Source organism: Acanthaster planci, linkage group LG07, assembly GCF_054643075.1.
Source record: "Acanthaster planci isolate LZ-2023a linkage group LG07, COTS_SCS, whole genome shotgun sequence".
NCBI classification, from domain to species: Eukaryota; Metazoa; Echinodermata; class Asteroidea; order Valvatida; family Acanthasteridae; genus Acanthaster; species Acanthaster planci.
In genome coordinates, this window is record NC_141783.1 from 15,115,193 (window position 1) to 15,134,949 (window position 19,757).

Here is a 19,757-nt window from a genome sequence, read left to right on the forward strand (position 1 = left end):
TTATCATTCACAATGTACGCATGCGTGCTTTGGCAATAATTTGCATTTTTTAATTACAGTACCAGACCCCCTTATGTACATTTCAATTCTAAATGAATTGATTTATGGCCACCAGACTATTGAGCAACATTCTTGTACAGCGCTATCGCCGAAGTTGAGAGTTGCTACGATATGGACGCTCAATCATAATCCGTATTTGCAAGTCACTTTAGATTGTTAGATCATTAATAAGGTTCTTCTTGTTCAAGAAACATATCTTATTGACATGGCTGCATACGATATCAAAGATGGCGAGTATACTGCAACGATTTACACCATGGTTAGTAACTCGATGACCGCTGCAGTGCTTCTAAAGTTCTAGCTAGCCCTACTAGAGACCCGTACCGTAAACCATGTAAACAGGGCCCGACGAATACTCCTCGATCCTCCGTCGTATACCAGTCAGTAGGCCCCCCTGTATAAAACTTATTTTTCCGAAGTCTGCTTGCAGTCATTTTTCAAGTGGCAACCCTCAACTTTCTCGGGCACTTACGACCATTTCTCAGCTGTATTTTCAGGCAGTTGATCCTGGCAAAGATTTACGGTCTTACCATTTTGGGGCCGTACGATCTCCTTTTTTAAAAGATACTGTGGGGGCACTTTTATTGTTTTAATGCTAATGAGCTGGCCAAAAATTCTCACTTGAATTAGTAGACTGCTACTGTCATTGTCTATAGGAAATACAGGCGACTTTCTTTCGCTTGACATTTGCTAGATTTTATGAGCGCAAATTTCTCCATAATGCTCACTAGGCCTACTTAACCTTCAGAGAGTAATTGCAGAATACCCCGCCACTCGACATGCTCAAAAATGCACCCCAGGAATTGGGTATGAGCTGGAAATGCCCACGTCCTCGTAACTGCTGCTCCCTGGCTACAACTTGAGCTAGTACAATTACAAGGTGGATCATGAGGGATGTCGGGTATTCTTTGAGAGTTCCATATATGGACAACACTTTACCATCAGAAAGTGATAACGTGTCCTAAAAAGTGAAATTTAGCTAAGAAAATTCCGAAGCATTTGGCCCATGTCTACTCGGAAGACAGTTGGTTTTTTTCAGACAAGTCTCATAGGTTTATGCACAGGGGCATCAAGTGTTGTCGGTATATAGAACTGTTTTCAGATATGCAATTGAGCTCCCCTGTGTCTATGTGCAGGTTGCTACTGCTATTGGCTGGGAATTTTTCTTTCTTCACTATTTAAGAAGAAATCTGTTGCCTCCACAGAGTAATTGCAGCACAAGACCATAAACTGCGTACATTAATTTTGCAACACACAAATTTGATTTCCATTTGAACCAGACTCCTTTACATACCAAGCAGCTGGAATGCTGAGAAAGCACCTGTCTGGTCAATCAAATTGTAATGCAAACACAGGCACAACCCTAACTCCTTTGTAGCTAAATTTGAGGGAGCTTTGTGAAAGCGGGTAACAATCATCGAAATACTGAAAGCTGTGTTGTACCATGGCAACATTGACTGCTGATATAGCGCTGTACAGTGAGTGTTGTCAAATGAATTCAGGAGCATGGGATCTTTTTGTAGTGTTTGTTTTATTAGTACTTTATATTACCCAGCCAATGAAGCATGATTTCCCAAAGCAGCTGTCTGTGTTTTGATGATTGTGACTATTGGGCTCATCATCCAGCCTCTCAAAGCATAGAGGGGCGGATGACAAGCCCCATAATTTTAGAGGTGAGCGTGTCTTGACCATGTTAACACTGCCCTTCATTATTAAACAAGTTCATTTCCAGTCATTTTATCGCAGTAAAATGAGTGCATCCCCAGTCATGCTGGTGTTAGCTATGAATGTGATCCCAAGTAATGTTACGGCACAAAAAGCAGCTGTTCGTCTTTAAGAGAAGTGCAACATCTTACCCACTGGGGCATGATACTGTTACAGTTACAGACCTTCTTGGACATGTAAGAAAACTGATTGTGCAGCAAAGTCACATGATCCACAGTACATGTAGGCAAGTGCTCATTGCAAATTCCGACCTCCCACAAATTGATGGACTTGTTGAGCGTGCTCTGTTTAAATGACCTGCAGGGCCAATTTCATAGCGCTGCTTACGCAAAAAAATTTGTTTAAGCGTGAAAAAACCTTGCTTGACAAATCAGGTAACCAGCCAAAACGTCTTGTAATGTATATTGTTTTGGAATGGTATTTACCTGTCTTTTGGTTAGCATGACAATCACATGGAGTTTGAGCTGGTAAGCTTTGTTTATTAAGCAAGGTTTTTCATGCTTAAGCAAATTCTGTGCTTATGCAGCTCCATGAAATTGGCCTTAGGCTGATTGAGTAAATTCTATTTGTTGTTAATGACAATTATAAATGAATTTCTTTTGTCTTCGTCAATTTACACAGATCAAAGAGGGCAAGTATATTGACGCTATACAAATCCTGTCACAAGAACTCCAGAATCACCCCAAGGTACATCTCTACTGAGTAGCATTTAAGGTTTGAAGTGAAATCGGTGTATTTGATGCGACAGTTTCAATGCTTAGCTGAATGCCTGTGTTCTTAAGTGATGAACTTAACATTATTGAGTTGAGGTCAGAGGCCAAGAAAGTGGGACTGACAGTTGTTGATGCAAAGAGTGTTTCACCCTTAAAATTTGACTTTCGACCTCAGACTTTGCCGATAAAAACTGAGGAATTACACTTGCTCTTTGTAGGCTAGTGAGTGTGTGACATATGATTGTGTGGGGGGGATGGTGAAGGGGGCTCAGTCCAAGATTTTACCACGCCAATCAGAGTTATGGTTTGGTATCCTTTCTTTTTGTTTGTGGTTTGACTCCAGTCACGGGCAGCCTTGTCCCTGCTCGGCTACTGCTACTTTCACATCCAGGACTTTGCCAATGCCGCCGAATGTTACGAGCAGCTGGTTCAGATCTGCCCGGCAGTGGATAGCTACAAGATGTACTACGCCCAGGCACTGTACCACGCCTGCATGTACCCTGAGGCCATGAAGGCAACCTTCCAGATTGAGAACCAAGACTACCAGCCAAAGGTCTGTCACATTTTATCCGTCGTCCTTTGGGTCTGATGCTTTTGATGTTGAAACGTTCTCTCAAGTATTTTTACGTGTATGCATATGGTGTAAGCTGGGCACCAGCGTTTTCGTTGCCCATGTTATGTGGACATTTGTTTTCACGTAGTTAACAAAACTGTGAGGTAATGGTAATTTTTCTAATATTTTTAACCCCATTTTTTGTCAGATTTTTGTTGATGGCTTCCTTGATTGTTACTCTTTACGTAGCCCTAATCCCCAATTGCCTCTGTTCTTCAGAGGGGAAAGCCTTGTGTGGGTCTGACATAGTCCTTACAATGTTCAGACAACCTTTGTTCTCACATCCACACAAGGTGTGTAAAACAAAGTCAGCTCTTCTGATGATTAGATAAATGTTCACTTTGCAGATCACCAAACTACAAGCAGCAATCAAGTATGGTGAAGAGGATCTTTCAGCTGCAAAGGTAGGAAGACAATCTGCTCCATGCCAAGGCAGACAATGTCATCCAAGAACACTTCCCCCAGATTCCGTCTTCCAGAGTAAAGCTTGCCAGTTAGGTTGTGATTTGTTGTATTGACCAGTGTTTAAAAGGCAGTGAAAGGATGGAAGGTGCCAACATTGAACTGATTTGGTTTCTTTCTTTAGAGTCTTGTCGAGCAGTGTCCCACGGAGGACCCCGATACTGAGGTTAACCTGGGCTGTCTGTTGTTCAAGGAAGGTCGCTACAAACTGGCCTGTCAGAAGTTCCTTACTGCCATGCAGGTCCTAGGATATAGACCAGGTTAGGTATAGTAGGCTCAGGTTTAACATACCTTTTTTTGTAAATTTAAAGGAAACAGTGGTTAAAATTTTTTTAATGTGCTGCCTCAAAATGTGTCTTTTTTGTCGGCTTAAAACCCATCAATTTGAGCACAACAGGAAAGATCTGAAAAGTTTTGTTTGTTTGGAGGTTTGAGAGTTAATGAAAATTTTGCCATGACACAACATTTTAAATGTGTCGAAGTATTGTAGAGAGAAACGTGGTAAACACAGGCTCTTTCTTCCCCTTGTGTGTTTGCGTCCATTTACAGATCTGTCCTACAACATAGCTCTCTGTTACTACAGCATGAAGCAGTATGCGCCAGCCTTGAAACACATCGCTGACATCATCGAGAGGGGCATCCGAGAGCACCCAGGTGAGCTGGGGACGTGCTGGCCTCAGATTCTACCAGAATCAATGTGGCGTGGCCATTTTTTGCCCAAACCTTGAATGCTTTATTGCTGCAGCCCAGCTTGTAGCCACAATAACTTGCCCCTTGCATGTTCCGCACTGTATCTTTCAAAGATAATTGTAGAAGGGACCACTTCAGCCAGTTGAATGGATGTACCCCACTGGCATTTTCTGTAAACAGAAGCAGAAATGTTAGAGATCAGTCGTTTCTGCGTGAGCTGCATTTTAAGGAAGGAAACTGTGCAGAGTCCTCTTACAGCATCTCATACTGTGTCCTTTGCCTTACAAAAAGACTCAAAACAACAGAAAAGTTGGCTTTCCATCAGAGATATTTTGATAAACCCTCGCCATTTTAAAAACAATAATTCTCAATGGGGAAATCTGTAGGTGATTGTAATCTTGAATTCAATGTGTGATTTTATTTCCGACTTAGAATTGAGTGTCGGGATGACCACTGAAGGAATTGATGTGCGCAGCGTGGGCAACACCTTAGTGCTGCACGAGACGGCACTGATCGAAGCGTTTAATCTCAAGGCAGCCATTGAGTTCCAGCTTAAGAACTGTAAATTGTTACATTTGTTCATAATGAGTCTTATTAAATAACCTTAATCTGTGCAATTCACTTCAGTTCAATTAAATATTTCATTGTTCACTTTAAAAAAGTAAAAATGGAATATGTATGTCTGTTGAGTAGGTAGTCGAATATTAAGATAAAAGTTACATTATTAAAAATGCCTTTGTTCTCACAAAAATGGAAACTATAAATCCCTGACAAACTTGCGTGATTTGTTTCCCTTTGTTTTTTTTCCCCAGTGGAAGCAGCACAAGAAGCCCTGACAGATATGCCACCTAGAGCAGAGGAGGTGGGTTGGATTTGTCCACATGGTGGGTGTTTCACAATAGTGTGCCAGCAGGAGTTTGCAACACGTTGGCCAATCCTACTGCGCAAAATATGTCGACCTTTTCCAAACTTCCGGACATGTCAGCCCATTCAAAGGTGCATTGCATACAGTGGCCACCGCGGTGCAAACTCTTGTCTGCGCACTGTTGTGAAACGGCCGCATTCAAATGCTTCAGTTGCTGTTGAAGCTGCTACATCGAACAAAACACTGATAAAAAATCATTTACAAGTAAATCATCTTAAGGAATATGCTTGAAAAAAATGTTGTGTTTGCAATCAGGTTGCAATCAAGTTCTTGGCTGGGGATTGCACAAACTTGAATGAACAGTACTGAACCCCCCCCCAACCGATGGTAATTATTTTTATATAACAGGTTTTGCCCTTACCCAACGTATATTAATAAGCACTGTATGCTCAGTGCTTGTCCGAGTGCTTGTCCGAGAGCTTGCGAAAAAACCTCACAAGCTTACTCGGGTGGGACTCGAACCCACGACCTCCTGCTTACTAGTGCAGATGTCTTAACCACTCGACCACCGAGCTTGCCGGGGTCGGCTGGCCGGTCCAAGTCAAATGAAGCAGCGGGTACCGCAGGAGGTCGTGGGTTCGAGTCCCACCCGAGTAAGCTTGTGAGGTTTTTTTTTTCGCAAGCTCTCGGACAAGCACTGAGCATACAGTGCTTATTAATATACGTTGGGTAAGGGCAAAACCTGTTATATAAAATTAACATCTCCCAACGCAAAAATACATCTTGAAAAAAAGGTAATTATTTTTTTTTTTTGCCTCCACAGGAACTTGACCCGGTGACTCTTCACAACCAGGCCTTGATGAACATGGAAAGCAATCCAACCCAGGGCTTTGAGAAGCTGCAGTTCCTGCTACAGCAGAATCCGTTCCCACCGGAGACGTTTGGCAATCTGCTTCTTCTCTACATCAAATATGAGGTGAGTCAGTGAAACACCGAACTAGAAGGTTAGTGCTGTGGCAATCAGACTCTGAATCTCCTGGTTGTCACCTTTTTGTTCCTGTTCTAAGGAGAAATAAAGAGAGGGAACATGGAAGATGTGATTTCCTAAAATTTCCCAAATGAAATCTACCACCCAGAATTACAGTTGAAATCTTTTTCGCTCGATGCAAGGCAGGTTCAGTGACCAATTGCACAGACCTGCCAAACACAAGAATTTCAGGTGTGCTTTGCAAAACCAGGTCACATGCCCAAAAATCTGACAGTGTGTTTATTGCCTGAATTTTCTCAGAATTTAGTCTGCTAAAACAGGCCAAGAAAGCTAAGTCTAGTAATACCTAGATGCTCACCCCTCAAACTGTTTTTGCATTACAATTTTTTGTCTGACTTCCATCCCCCTGTCCAGTACTACGACCTTGCAGCCGACGTCCTGGCTGAAAACTCCCACCTGACCTTCAAGTTCCTGAGCCAGTACCTGTATGACTTCCTGGACGCGGTCATCACCATGCAGACAGCAAAGGAGGAGGCATACCGCAAGCTGGACGAGATGGCTACCCGCCACACCGACCAGCTGCGCAAACTGACCAAGGAGGTGCAGGAGGCACGGCATAACCATGACGATGAGACTGTCAAGAAGGCGGTGAATGAGTACGATGAAGCATTAGAGAGGTGAGGCATTTCAAATTTGAATCAATTGGTTATTTACTTCAGTCATTATGCTGGCTGAGAATGGCATTTGTAATGACAAAGAAGACAAAATTGACTCAGTTTTAAGAAACTATTGTTACCAGTTGATGTAATGATATGAAAGCCACTGCTCTTGCAGAGCAGCATCGTTGAAGTATGCTTTATTCCCCTTTTATGTAAAAAGCTAGCCACATCTATAGATTATGCTTGCATTATTTGGTCTAGTTCACTCAAAACTGTGTTTAACTACATTCTAAATGTTCTGCTTGACTGTGCTGGTTAACAAGAATAACATATTTCATACATGAGTTTCTCGTCGACATTTGGCCAATACAAGGACACAGGTGCAACCCACACATCACAATGGAACCACTAGTTTATTACTAGAGACCTTAGATCACACTTACTCCTGGTTTGGCAATGTGTACAGCGCCCTCAATCACCTTCGCACCGATCAGATATCAGTATACCACTCTCACATCTTCCACTCGCTAGGTACATCCCGGTCCTCATGCAGCAAGCTAAGATCTATTGGGACATGGAGCACTACACCCAGGTGGAGAAGATCTTCCGCAAGTCGGTTGAGTTCTGTAATGAGCATGATGTCTGGAAGCTCAATGTGGCCCACGTGCTGTTCATGCAGGAAAACAAGTACAAGGAGGCCATCGGCTTCTACGAGCCCATCGTCAAGAAGAACTACGACAATGTGAGTTTCGCTTTCAGATTTACAAGAATTGAAAAAGTCAAGATTGAAAATAAAGGAAGTTTTAATATGTAACCATGTCTAATCCAACAAGGTTCCGTTTGATTTGCACTAAGCAATGAGATTTAGGCAAGATACAACATGAGTTGAGTAAAGACAACAGGATTGAAACTCTCCAAAAATGATACCTAGGAGATGACAGACCAGTCTAAGAAAGGCCAGTTCTGCATCCACTCCCAGAACTTCAAGGGTAGTCTCATCATGCATGGGCTTATATGTGCCATCATCATACAAGTACCAAGATAAACTCACAACCAGTCGATACTAAGCTGCAGAATGTACATGCACACTACCAAAGGAACAGGGCTGGGTGGAGTAACTAAACTTTCCTGATGATAAAATACTATCTTACATTTGCATAGATGAACACTCAGCGTGTCATTATTATTACTTTGTTCAAATTATAAAAATCAGTTCTGTTGTGTCATGGATAGATTCTGAATGTGAGTGCCATCGTTTTAGCCAACCTCTGCGTCTCCTACATTATGACCAGCCACAATGAAGAGGTATGTTAAGTTGATCATCTTTAATTCTACCAACACAAACACATTGCTAAACAAACACAAACACATTGCTAAACAAATACAAACACATTGCTAAACAAACACAAACACATTGCTAAACAAACACAAACACATTGCTAAACAAATACAAACACATTGCTAAACAAACACAAACACATTGCTAAACAAACACAAACACATTGCTAAACAAACACTAACACATTGCTAAACAAATACAAACACATTGCTAAACAAACACAAACACATTGCTAAACAAACACAAACACATTGCTAAACAAACACAAACACATTGCTAAACAAACACAAACACATTGCTAAACAAACACAAACACATTGCTAAACAAACACTAACACATTGCTAAACAAATACAAACACATTGCTAAACAAACACAAACACATTGCTAAACAAACACAAACACATTGCTAAACAAACACAAACACATTGCTAAACAAACACAAACACATTGCTAAACAAATACAAACACATTGTTAAACAAACACAAACACTTTGCAAAACAAACACATTGCTAAACAAACACGTTGTTAAACAAAGTGGCTATGATCCATTGGTGCTGTGGTTATATGCAAATCTCTCAGTTAAAAAGAAATACCTTTAAATTTTAATCCTAAACTCTGCCACTTCAAGGACAAGGAAGAAACTGATTCCAAAAGACTTGCATTAAATTACACCACTTTTTAGACTTCGTTCATGAAGGACTGTGTGTGGAAAATACCAGAAGCAAATGGTATTTGTCAACTTACGTCTCTTTGAGTTGGAGCAGGCCAGAGATTCTTCAACAACAAATGGAAATGAAACAATGAAGCTTCTCCAATACTGTATAGTGATCCATGATTTTTTTTGCAAAGTCTGTCTTGTTCTTGGGGGCATCAATTTGTAGGCAGAGGAATTGATGCGGAAGATAGAGAAAGAGGAGGAACAGGTTGCCTACGACGAGCCGGACAAGAAAATCTATCATCTCTGTATTGTCAACCTGGTCATCGGTACCCTGTACTGTGCCAAGGGCAACTATGAGTTTGGCATCTCGCGCGTCATTAAGAGCTTGGAACCTTATAACAAGAAGGTATGGACCACTGCACAGCACGAGAAATGCTGCTTTTGGAAATTCTTATACCCAAGTTTGTTGGTGTCTTTCTGCTGAAATTGAAAACATTCAGTTTTCTTTTAGTATGAGGTGACCACCGCAAGAATTCTAGTGTAAAATGTTGGGCAAAACATTGGTCCGTGATAAATTTAAATTTTGAATAACCCTGATCAGTCTTCATGAAAATCACATCTTGAACATGCATGTTGAGCAAAATCGAGCAAGAGAATAGCAAATGCTTTTTTAGATGAAATTTAAGTCATTTCGTTTAAACAGAGTACATGTACAGTCATGTAGAGTTTAAAGTGAGCTTGATCAAAATGTCCTGAAAGGGGACAAGGGTATAGACATCTTCATCAAATTTACATATTTAATTTGATTAATATTAGTCCCACTCATATAGACCCTCAAGCCCCGTGCACTTTATTCATGCTGTTGAAAAAAAGTGAGTTTTATTTAGTTCCAAAACTAAATGTTTTAAAAATTGTAAGATTAGTGATAAAGCCAAGGTAGAAGTTAAGATCTCAAAATGTTTTGTATCATCAAATCTTTTCATTTAGTTGGGCACTGATACCTGGTTCTACGCCAAGCGCTGTTTCCTATCTTTACTGGAGAACATGGCTAAGCACATGATCATGTTGAGAGACAGCGTCATCCATGAATGCATACAGTTCTTGGAACATTGTGAAGGTAAGAGACCCCCCCCCAACAAAATAACTTTGTCAGATCTGTCAAACAGAAAAAGGTTTACTCTTGTTTCAGCTTGCAGTTCAATTAGCCCATTGTGGCCTGATTTTTGGACATACAGATTATCTGTCCAGGAACTAGATTCAAAAGAACACATTTTTGCAGGTTTTTTTTTGCCCTGGGAGTGTGCTTGTCCAGCCTGAAATGAAATGTTATAAGTAACAGCACCGTGTCTTAATTGGCAGAGCGGCATGTCACATTGACTGGGAATGAAAGTGGTTGATTATCAATAATTCAGAAAGAAAGGGAATGAAATAGGTCAGACTCAAAACAGGTTTCTGTTAATGCTTTAACCTGCCATCAGCAGCAATGTACACAGTGGGGTATCCGGGAGTGGGGGGGGGGACTCTCCCTGACAGATTAGTTTTTTCACTTTTTCCCCTTTGTCACTAAGAATGCTTCATAGGTGAGTCGCAAAGTACAATCAAACCTCGTTAATAAGAGCACTGTTAATACAAGATTCTGCTTAAAACAAGGACAATTTTACTTCCTAATCCTTTGTTTTTCGTTGTTTTCATTCCTGGTAATTCAAGGGTTCTTGTTATAACGAGGTAGTTTGCCAAGTCCAAAGGACCTCTCATTAACGAGGTTCAACTGTAATCAGTATGGTTATTTATCAAATAATAGCACTAAACCCCAAGAAAACACTGCAAAATTAAAGATGTCGGAATCGTAAGGGTTTTGATACTGTTTTCTCCCCAACATCATGTTGAATAAACCCAAAGCTGCATTCACTTTTGAATTTGCCCACCCTGACACCAAAACCAGGATACTCTGCTTATTGTACAGTTAGTAAACATAGCTTGCTGTAATTCTACTGCACTCCAATGACGTAATGGTATATACAAATAGTACTTGCATGTAGGTGATAGTAAGGTACCACCCTTTTCACGTCAGTCAAATCCAAAAATTTCAAGTGTGGTTTATTTGTTTGACAGCTTATGGGCGCGACGTTAAGGCCATCATCGAGCAACCATTGGAAGAGGAACCCCTTCACGAGGGCAAGAACACGGTCACCTATGAGTCGCGGATCTTAAAAAGCCTCTTCCTAGAACTGACATAAAGGCCAGATTTATTTTCCCACTTTGTCTATACAAACCATAGGCAAATAGACCAGCTTCATTCTTACCCAATGTCTGCTGCGCACTATTCTACCATAGACTCTCTTCCACCTGTATTTTGGCATGCATCAGCAGTTTGGGTTGGGTTATGTTGTAAGTTCTATGTGTACTTCTGGTTAGTGTCTCAACACCGAAATGTAAGATGTGCATTACTGCTTAAGACAGAATACAGGGCGTAGTTTTCTTGGGATATACTGATGCGTTAATGTTTGTGTTCCTCCATGTTTCAAGTTTTGGGATGTTTAATAGCCTCGTGCAGGAACGAGGGAGGGAGCTTTGTTACCTAGCAGTAATGTCTCAGATATTTTTACAAAAGTAGCTATGCAAGTTGTAGACTTGTACTCTGTGATTTTGAGAGCCAAATGGGCCACGCCATATGGTCTAAAAGCTGTTGCATGATGCGTTGACATTCTGCATCTTCAAATCCGGTGCATGTACGTTCTTGTGCGTGTTATGTATATGCTGGACGGTCAGCACTTTCGCAAACTGATGCGATACTTTTTACGATGTGTCTGGGGAAACTCCCTTGGCAAGGATACCCTCGTTTCCATGCATGTGGCATGGAGTACACATGGATTTTGTCAGTTACGTTGTAAGGCGATTTACGTTGTGAAAATCAGACATGCCGTTCTGGCAAACTACCCATTCCCCCCCTCCCGCCATGCTTATTGCACACAGGCCAGTATGCACGAGGCCATGAACTTCAAAGAATTGTAACAATGTAAATGTCTTTTACTGGACACATAAAATTTCATCACTGCAGACTTTGATATAGTGTACGCGATCTCAAAGAAAACTCAAGTTTGTACATGTAGGATTCATATGAAGCACCTCAGCATTGTACCATTCATAATTTAATGTATGAGTGTTTCAAACAGTTCAATAAAAAAACCCAAACTGATAATTTGCTCGTCTTCTGTGAAACAGATTTTTATTACCTTTTTCTAGACTTCAATTAAAATACGACATACATTTATATATACTGTACGTTTATCAGGATTCCAGCTTAGAGGGAAATTCTCAGAGTACCAGCTTAAGGTCTGGCGATCAAAGTAATAAAAATTGGTAAGTTTAATTTTACAGTAACTGTATTCACACTTTCTAGTACAGGGGATCTTTGATTTAGAGTTTACAAGAAAATGGAGAAAGAGACCAATGTACGTGCATAGTTGTAAACTGCTCTATTTTGTTACAAAGTTCTAATCTGTAGGCATATTTATAGCCAAGGTGAAGTACCTACCAGGAAAACATAAAAAGATCAAAGAAATTGAAGGGTCTAGTCTGTTCTAATTTTTTTTTTTGGGGGGGGAAGACAACTGGACTCTTTTCCAAATTATTTGATACATTTGGGAAAGTGATGATAGTAACTGAATACAGGTATTGTGTTATCAGTAAAACTATTAGGGAGCACATGTGTATCAACAAGTGACTGTACAGCAATTGACGGTTGAATTATTTTTTAAAACAAGCTTTTGGGGTTTACCGTGATTACTAGTAATGGCTGCCTAAAATTAAACCTCAGGGGATTCTGGGTAAAATGTGCATATTACCCAAAAACAAGGCATGTGCATAGCATTTTGTTGAAAGCACATCAGCGACAGGATGACATCTGTAATTAATGAGTGCATTAGGCAACATCTTGACTTGTTTGGGTATCAGTCTATGTCTGGTTCTTGGACCTGCCTGTAGAACAGCAGGTAGGGAGTGGCAGCACTGCCTGAGCCCGAGACAGGGTGCAAGACCGAGGCCGCCAACTCCTGCTGGGTCAGCAGGCTGACCTTCTCGTCGTCAAACTTCCCCCAGCGAGGCTGGCTGGACTCCGAGTTTGCCCCAATCCCTGGGTCCGCTGTCTCGTACGATTCAAGGGGGCAGTCCGGAATGCGTACGTAGGTGATGTAGTGACCGCTAGAGCTGGACACACCGCTGTGCATGACCACCGCGCAGAGGTTGTACTGGCAGTGGAGCTGCTGACACTGCTTGGCGCACCACTGACTCAGGCACAGGGACAGAGGGGTGGCCAAGTGGTCGTTGACCTTTGACACAGTGCTGTCTGCTGTTAAACTAGGTCAAAAACAGAATACACTCCATACTTTCAAACACAAGCAAAAGAGCACTCCAGTTGATCTAATGTAAATTGATTATCTAGACAAAATGGCAAGATACTGGTTAAAACCATCAATCACTTCAACACAACCATTCTGACAGATTGCAATGCACAATCCCATCAAGGGAAGCCCCAACAAGGTCCGAACATCTTACACTCAATAAGAATTTCAGCCACTGATTACACCTTATTCAAACGCAGGGACCAGCGTTAGCGTGCGATGAGTCTGTGACTCTTCAAGTCTCATAATGCACTGTCTACACAGTGTGTATCAATTCGTCTGTGCAGCAATTAAGTCTCCCACAGATTACACAGCCCCCGTCACAGTGGCACTCAACCGTACTCACAAGCCAGAGAGGGCGCTGAATCTCTTGAGGTGGATTGTCAAGACCGGGGGCAGCTCCCCGAAGAGCATGCTCCTCTCTGCCTCCGCGTGGTGGTGACAGTGCTCACAGAAATACTTGTTGTCGTCCGTCAGCCGCTCCACACAGGCAAACTCTGAGATAGCCCAGCTCAGAGACAGGTCCACTGGGGAGACTCCTACAAGAGGAGTTGGAGGGGGGGCATCAAAAGTAAATTTGCCATCTTGGATTTTCATTTGGGAATTTCACAGAAATAATCCTGTTTAAGATTATCTATGGCAAAATCTTGAAACTCATCGTATGGTTGGACTCTACAGTCACCTCTTCACCCCCCTGACCCCTACACAGTTAAGAGAACTTTACATTGAAAAGACTTTTTCCCTGTACACCCCACAAAGGACACGTTTGGAAGGTCTAGCTGGACTTCATGCAATAGTGTAAGTTTCCAATGGGAATTCACAGTATTTCCGTTAAAACAACGTCACTCCCAAGTTGGTGTGCACACACGCCAACTTGTTATGGGGCCTGCAGTACAAGCATGTTGAAAGAACATTATGGCAGCCAATTTGGTCCCCCCAAAGAAATTGTCCCCTAAATGCGGGGAAGGCGTAACCACACATATTTGTTACCAGATAATGGCGACAAGGCACATATCGAAATATACTGCGGACCAAAAACGTTTATGGAGACAAATTTCTGTCCTCATAAATCGTTCCCACTTTTCCCAACAAAGGCAATGATCTCCTTAACACAGGGAAAGCCTACCCCTTCCCCCCACACATTATTGTATCTATATGTGAATTGGCTGAGAGCCCCCCCCATCCCCCACTTTCCTAGCTTGCCATCAGATTCTACACTACATGTATGTCTACTTCATTTTTACATGGTATTCAAGCATCTCTGTCATTCCAAGTCACCCCTTAAGAATTCATCACTGAGTACAAAGCCAATCAACACATTCTTGACATTTGAACTTTGATGGAGTATCGAACCCTTCACCAACCCAGCAAACAAATCCTCCAAAACCTCCCGGTAGATTCTGAAGGATCTAGGAGGATAAAGGTCAGCATCCTACTCACCCGGTACTCCTGCATCCTCTTCATCCCGGGTACATCTTGGAATGCTGCGTACTGGCAGGCTGATGTCTTGGAACTCTTCCCTCCTCTCCGAGTAGTTCTCACACTCGTTGCACCGTGTTCTCAGCAGCAGAGCTCCCTGGAAGAGTCCCCGGATCACTTCCAGGTCTCTCTCTGTGGTCTTTGCCCAGGAGGTGGGTTCATCCATCTCGCCTGTTTCAGGGGGGTCCCGATGGACTCTCCTGACTAACGACAACCATGGACTGTCTTGAAGGCATCATCTTTGGTTCGGTGAAATCTCCACTGTTTGAGCCAGGGAATGGCTGGGCACTTTGTGCCTTTGTTTTGTTTGATTCGTTTGTCTGACCTGGAGGATGGTTTGCCCACGATCGACAAGCTCACAGGACTCACTCAACCCATTCGTTTTCCCATCAACTCCGTTCCCCTGTCCATTGGTTCCATTTTCAAGGTCTTTCCTTGAACCCGTTCGGGGGGTAGTACTTCCTTCTTGTGGGATGTGAAAGCATCAAACAGGGTCTGCTGGCTGGGAGCCATCCGGAATTTACCTAGACGCTTTTTCTTGCCCGAGGCATTATGTACCTGATTGCACACTTTTGTCGTTTCAGAACTGTCCGGTGATGAATGATTGAACCCATTCACCATGTTACCGTTTGTTTTCCCATCCAATGAAAGACTCTTCGTTGTGCTGTTCATGACAGAGTCATTGCTTGCATTCCGAGCTCTCCCTCTTGGTGTCGTCTTGCCATTCTTCATATCTCCACATCTGTCTCCCTTCTCCAGTCACTGTATAGGCTTCCTGTATCACACACTGATGAGTTGACGTCTAGTTTGCCATTTCTGCGTGGCATTCCCGTCATATTCTCCATCTTGACTGTTCCTCTGCAATCTTCGGCCAACGCCACGAGTTCCTCTTGTCCGCCTCTTACACAAGGCCCACTCTCGGGCACAGCGGAGCTCCTGGGGCTGTCCCTATCCCTGGAGTGGATGCAGGCCGCCCTATGACTCTGGCCGAGGAGAGGAGACGGGGGACGCAACTTGACAAGCTGCTTCTTTAGCTTCTGGCAGGCGTCTAGGACGTAGCTTAGAAGGCAGCACAGTAGCTCTTGGGAATCATGCTGCAAGAAGCCTTGGAACATCGGGTTTAAATCCCTGTAACCAAACAAGACACACAACATATACAATAGAAAAAGGCATCTGGTAACCAATAGACGGGTGTAAATTTTCCATTGTTATAAATCTATTTACAGAAGGAAGCTCCTGTATCAGTCAGGAATATAAAACTTATATTCATGACTGACAATATTAACTTATATTATATTCTACCCCAATTTACAGGCATTACCTGACGGTTTCCAACACCTCATCAGGGGATAGAGAGATAGTGGTATCAGATGATGGACTGGAGATGTAATCAGCTTCCTTGGCAGACATCTTATCATACAGCTTCAAATAAACAGTCAAGACTAAATCCGTTAGTCTATAATCAAGCTATTACAAAAGACAGAGTGTCACTAAAGTTCAACTTATAATAAATGCTTCATGTGATAAGCTAGAAGAGAATAAGGCTGTCAGGATGATCAAAGATATTCAGGCCAGCAGACGGAGAGATGCAAATCAATCTACGCAGCGTAGAAGTGTTTCTTGACTGCCGAATTGCCAAACACACTTACATGATAATACCTGACAAATGCATCAATGTACCAGAGATGTTAAAGATTCTAGGGCCTTCTCAGACAAATTCAGACAAAATGGGACAATGTGCTATTGAACGATGTCACTCCTGGATGCTGTCTTTGCCAGCAGGCTGAGGACTCTGAGGCCATTCTTTGTTTTTACTTTGGGCAGTTCAGCTGCGAGATAATTTTACTGTGGGTAGGCTTCTTATTTTGACAGCTTCTGTCTGCTCCGAGCGCAACAAAAGGGGGCATGTTTTTTGGGTACTCACTGCATAAGCGTGTGTTGGAGATCAATGGCGTATTTGACGCGGAGCACGCTGAGTGCACGTAGCGAATTTATTCCTTAATGTATGGTCTTTGCATACACGCAGAACATGTGCAAGAACCCACTTGGAAAACGTACGACAACCATCTGTATTTCTTTTGCCGCTTGGGAGGTGTACTTCAACTAGGAGCGGATACTTATGGCAAATACATCCAGCAGTGTTTCTGGCCAAAAAAGCTTGAAATATTCAGGGTTTGCAAGTTCAATTTGAGTAATGAGATATGAACTGAAATTCAGTTCTGTGCAATCAAGACCACTGGATGAAACTTGGATTGTCTTGCCTTTGGAAATCATTTTCATAATCTTGTCTTTTGGGCAGAACGGACATGCAGTTTCAAATGGCAATGTTGGACATGGCCATTGTTTGTACTTGCCCCCAAAAAAGCCACAGTACATATTCACATTGAGAAGCGTTGGTGAGGCCCACCTTCTTCAAATGCAGGACAAAGTGCATCTCCTGTCCACACCTGGTCAACGGGTCTTCGTCTCCGCCCCCTTCTTCCACCCTCGTCTGTTCTGTCACCCTCTCCCACGCACCGACCAGCCGATCCAGTCCCGGGCAGAAGCCTGGGCAGAAGCGAAGGGCCTGTAGCACACTGTTGAGGTAACAGGTGTTGCCCAGGTTCTGCAGGCCGGCAAATGGCGGGGGCGGGCAACGGACGGAAACCTCCAACTGGTGTTCCTTGGAACTCGGGGTCTGGGTGGATAAGGGATCTGTGGTCACAGAGCTGCTCGTCGAGCTGGATTGTCTGTGGAATTAGTCATGCAGGCAACAAAGTGAAACAGTGAAAGACTTCAAAACAAAATTTTGATTTACTTTTCATTCTGCACCATCCTGGAGGGATTTGTCACTTTTTGTTGGACACCCTTAACCTGAATGCAAAGATTTGTCTTTCAGATCTACATGTTGCTGTCAGGATTTATTGTATGTAATAGGTTTAACAATGAACTTACAGAATTAATGACTGCAGACTGCCTAAAGGAAATTATGAGTAACACTGAAAAATATTCAAGGAACACCTCCAAAAACAATAACACGAACAGCAACAAAAAAATCTGTCCTGCTGAGGTTTCCTGCATTTACAATGTCACACTGAATCAGTCTGTCCCCCACATGTAACTGTCACTTGGTAAAAAGGTCCCTATCCTCTCCATGAAGGAAGTCCATTGCAGTCATATCATTAAAAAGAAGACTTTCAAAACGAAGGTGACAGAAAGCCTGAAACTTTATCTTGTACTTGAGCAGTGGCACAAAAGCACAACATGTTCGGGAATGAGGCAAAATGAAGTGAGACCTACCCGTTCGGGGCACTGTTGCGTCTAACTCTCGCACTGCCCTCCCTCTGACTGACGGCATCATCGTCCGTCACAGGGCGTCGGTCTTTCCTCATGAACTTCAGCGACAGCTTGGGTCTCTTTTTTGGTGGACTGGAGCAACTTGCCATTTTGGTGGAAAGCAGAAGTAGCTCGCGTCCCAATTAACTAGCATGACAGGTTTAAATGACGTTTAAATGACAAAATGTGCTGACCACCTATAGTTATAGCAACTGTACTAGCATCCTATTTTTTTTTGCCATTTCCTCTCTACAAGGAAGGCAGTTTGAAAACTTGGACTGAAAAGCTTTTTCTGACTGAGAGCTGAGGTCAACTGTGATGAGCAATGAACTGCCAGTTGTACTACAAGGATTCAACACAACAGAACAATGCAGCCAACACAATGCTGTCAGTCACACAGTCATGGTATGGCCTACGTCAGACTATTATTCCTCACTCTCCCGCCTATTTTGGCTGGAATTCACACCCGGAAATCAACTGCAACTTCCTTTGTTCACCCACCATAAAAAAGGATTGTTACAAATACTCATATTTGGCCAGAACATAGTTGAGTGGAACCCTACTGCCAAGAGCAATATGACAAGTAACTACAGCTGACAGGCTGCAGACAAAATTAATCAACATGGATCCAACTACTTTTATCAGGGGAGCCCACTATTAGTATACACTGGCCATGACACACCTGCAACACCGTATCCCCTTTGAGGAGTTTGTTTGCAGTACTAAGAAGAAGAACCCTGCCAGACACACCAGTCTGCATCAACTGTCAAAGTGGCTTGCCCAGTGTAACAAAATCCAACAGGCCCACTCTCCCCATGGCCAAAAAGCCTGGTACTCAGTTTGTGGCTGCAAGTCACCACAAGATCCAACAGTGGCACTGTTCAATGGGACTAGCTCCCATTGTCTCAACACTGGCATTGCCAGTTTGTTCGGCCACGGTTGCTTGGCTTTTTTCACTTGATGCACTGTGCTGCATCTGACAGGAGTTAGGGTTTTAAGGCCCTAAATGTAGAAAAAGCTGACAATACTTTGTATATGGAGTTGGCCTAGGCCTATGACGGAATAGTGACTTTGAGTTCTCGAAGTAGGGCCTAGGCCTACCCTAGTAAAGGGCCCTAGATACAGATAGGCCTAGTGCCTAAGTTATGTGGCTAGAAAACACTTGGAATTTTTCAGACTAGTTTCAAACTTATGCATGAGGTTTCAATGGTATCCGCAAATGGAACTCTTTCCACATCAGATAACACTACACAGTAAATTACGGGGTACACATTTACATGTCGGAAATAGACGGTTCAGTCATACACACTTCATCAAAAATCAACACGTTCGGGCCTGGAACATAAACTGATCAACGCCGTCAAACGTCATGATTTCGAACAGAATTACCCAACTTACCTCGAAAACCAACTTATACTCAATAGCCTATGAATTTCAACAATGTGCAAATCTCGACAGCAAGCCACTTGAAATGATTTTTAGTGCTGATGTAGTTCGTCAAACTCTGTCAACTTTCACAACTCATGAACAAGTTTGCCGCCATTACGGGAAAAATCCACGCCTGCGTATTAAATCATCGCTCAATGAATATCGCGTTAAAGGGCGCCCTCTCTCATATGGAAGTGACCATATGTGGGGGGAAATTTGTACGGGGGCGCGGGAGAAAGTTACCCAGATTAGTTTTGGCATCATAAAATAAATCCAAATTACATTCAAACACAGCTGACAACTCTTTTTTTTTTCTTTTGAGAAATCTCCATTGGCACAGGTATTTTTCCTTTTTTAGGG

At 42.6% G+C, this 19,757-nt stretch overlaps 1 protein-coding gene and 1 pseudogene across 2 annotated transcripts; one reads left to right on the top strand and one right to left on the bottom strand.

Annotated features, from left to right (window-relative positions):
- The first annotated feature begins 113 nt into the window (after positions 1-113).
- Positions 114-11,974, top strand: LOC110980307 (intraflagellar transport protein 70A-like). Its single transcript, XM_022236880.2, has 15 exons — positions 114-319; positions 2,407-2,472; positions 2,842-3,051; positions 3,459-3,515; positions 3,698-3,833; positions 4,123-4,227; positions 4,696-4,824; positions 5,076-5,125; positions 5,952-6,104; positions 6,531-6,793; positions 7,307-7,517; positions 8,009-8,080; positions 8,999-9,181; positions 9,763-9,892; positions 10,888-11,974. Exons 1-15 carry the CDS (start codon positions 266-268, stop codon positions 11,010-11,012), a joined length of 1,944 nt encoding a protein of 647 aa, XP_022092572.1. The 5' UTR covers positions 114-265; the 3' UTR covers positions 11,013-11,974.
- Positions 11,975-19,527, bottom strand: usp1 (ubiquitin specific peptidase 1; annotated as a pseudogene). Its single transcript, XR_015425850.1, has 7 exons — positions 19,368-19,527; positions 17,934-18,116; positions 17,062-17,383; positions 15,976-16,076; positions 14,616-15,782; positions 13,522-13,714; positions 11,975-13,131 (listed from the first exon to the last, which is right to left on the bottom strand). The product of XR_015425850.1 is annotated as a ubiquitin specific peptidase 1 (transcript).
- Positions 19,528-19,757: the final 230 nt, after the last annotated feature.

Coding starts and splice junctions, on each gene's coding strand:
- LOC110980307 (XM_022236880.2), top strand. CDS start 266: ATGGCTGCATACGATATCAAAGATGGCGAGTATACTGCAACGATTTAC. Junction 3,834..4,122: donor GGTCCTAGGATATAGACCAG/GTTAGGTATAGT, acceptor GTCCATTTACAG/ATCTGTCCTACAACATAGCT. Junction 7,518..8,008: donor TCAAGAAGAACTACGACAAT/GTGAGTTTCGCT, acceptor TGTCATGGATAG/ATTCTGAATGTGAGTGCCAT.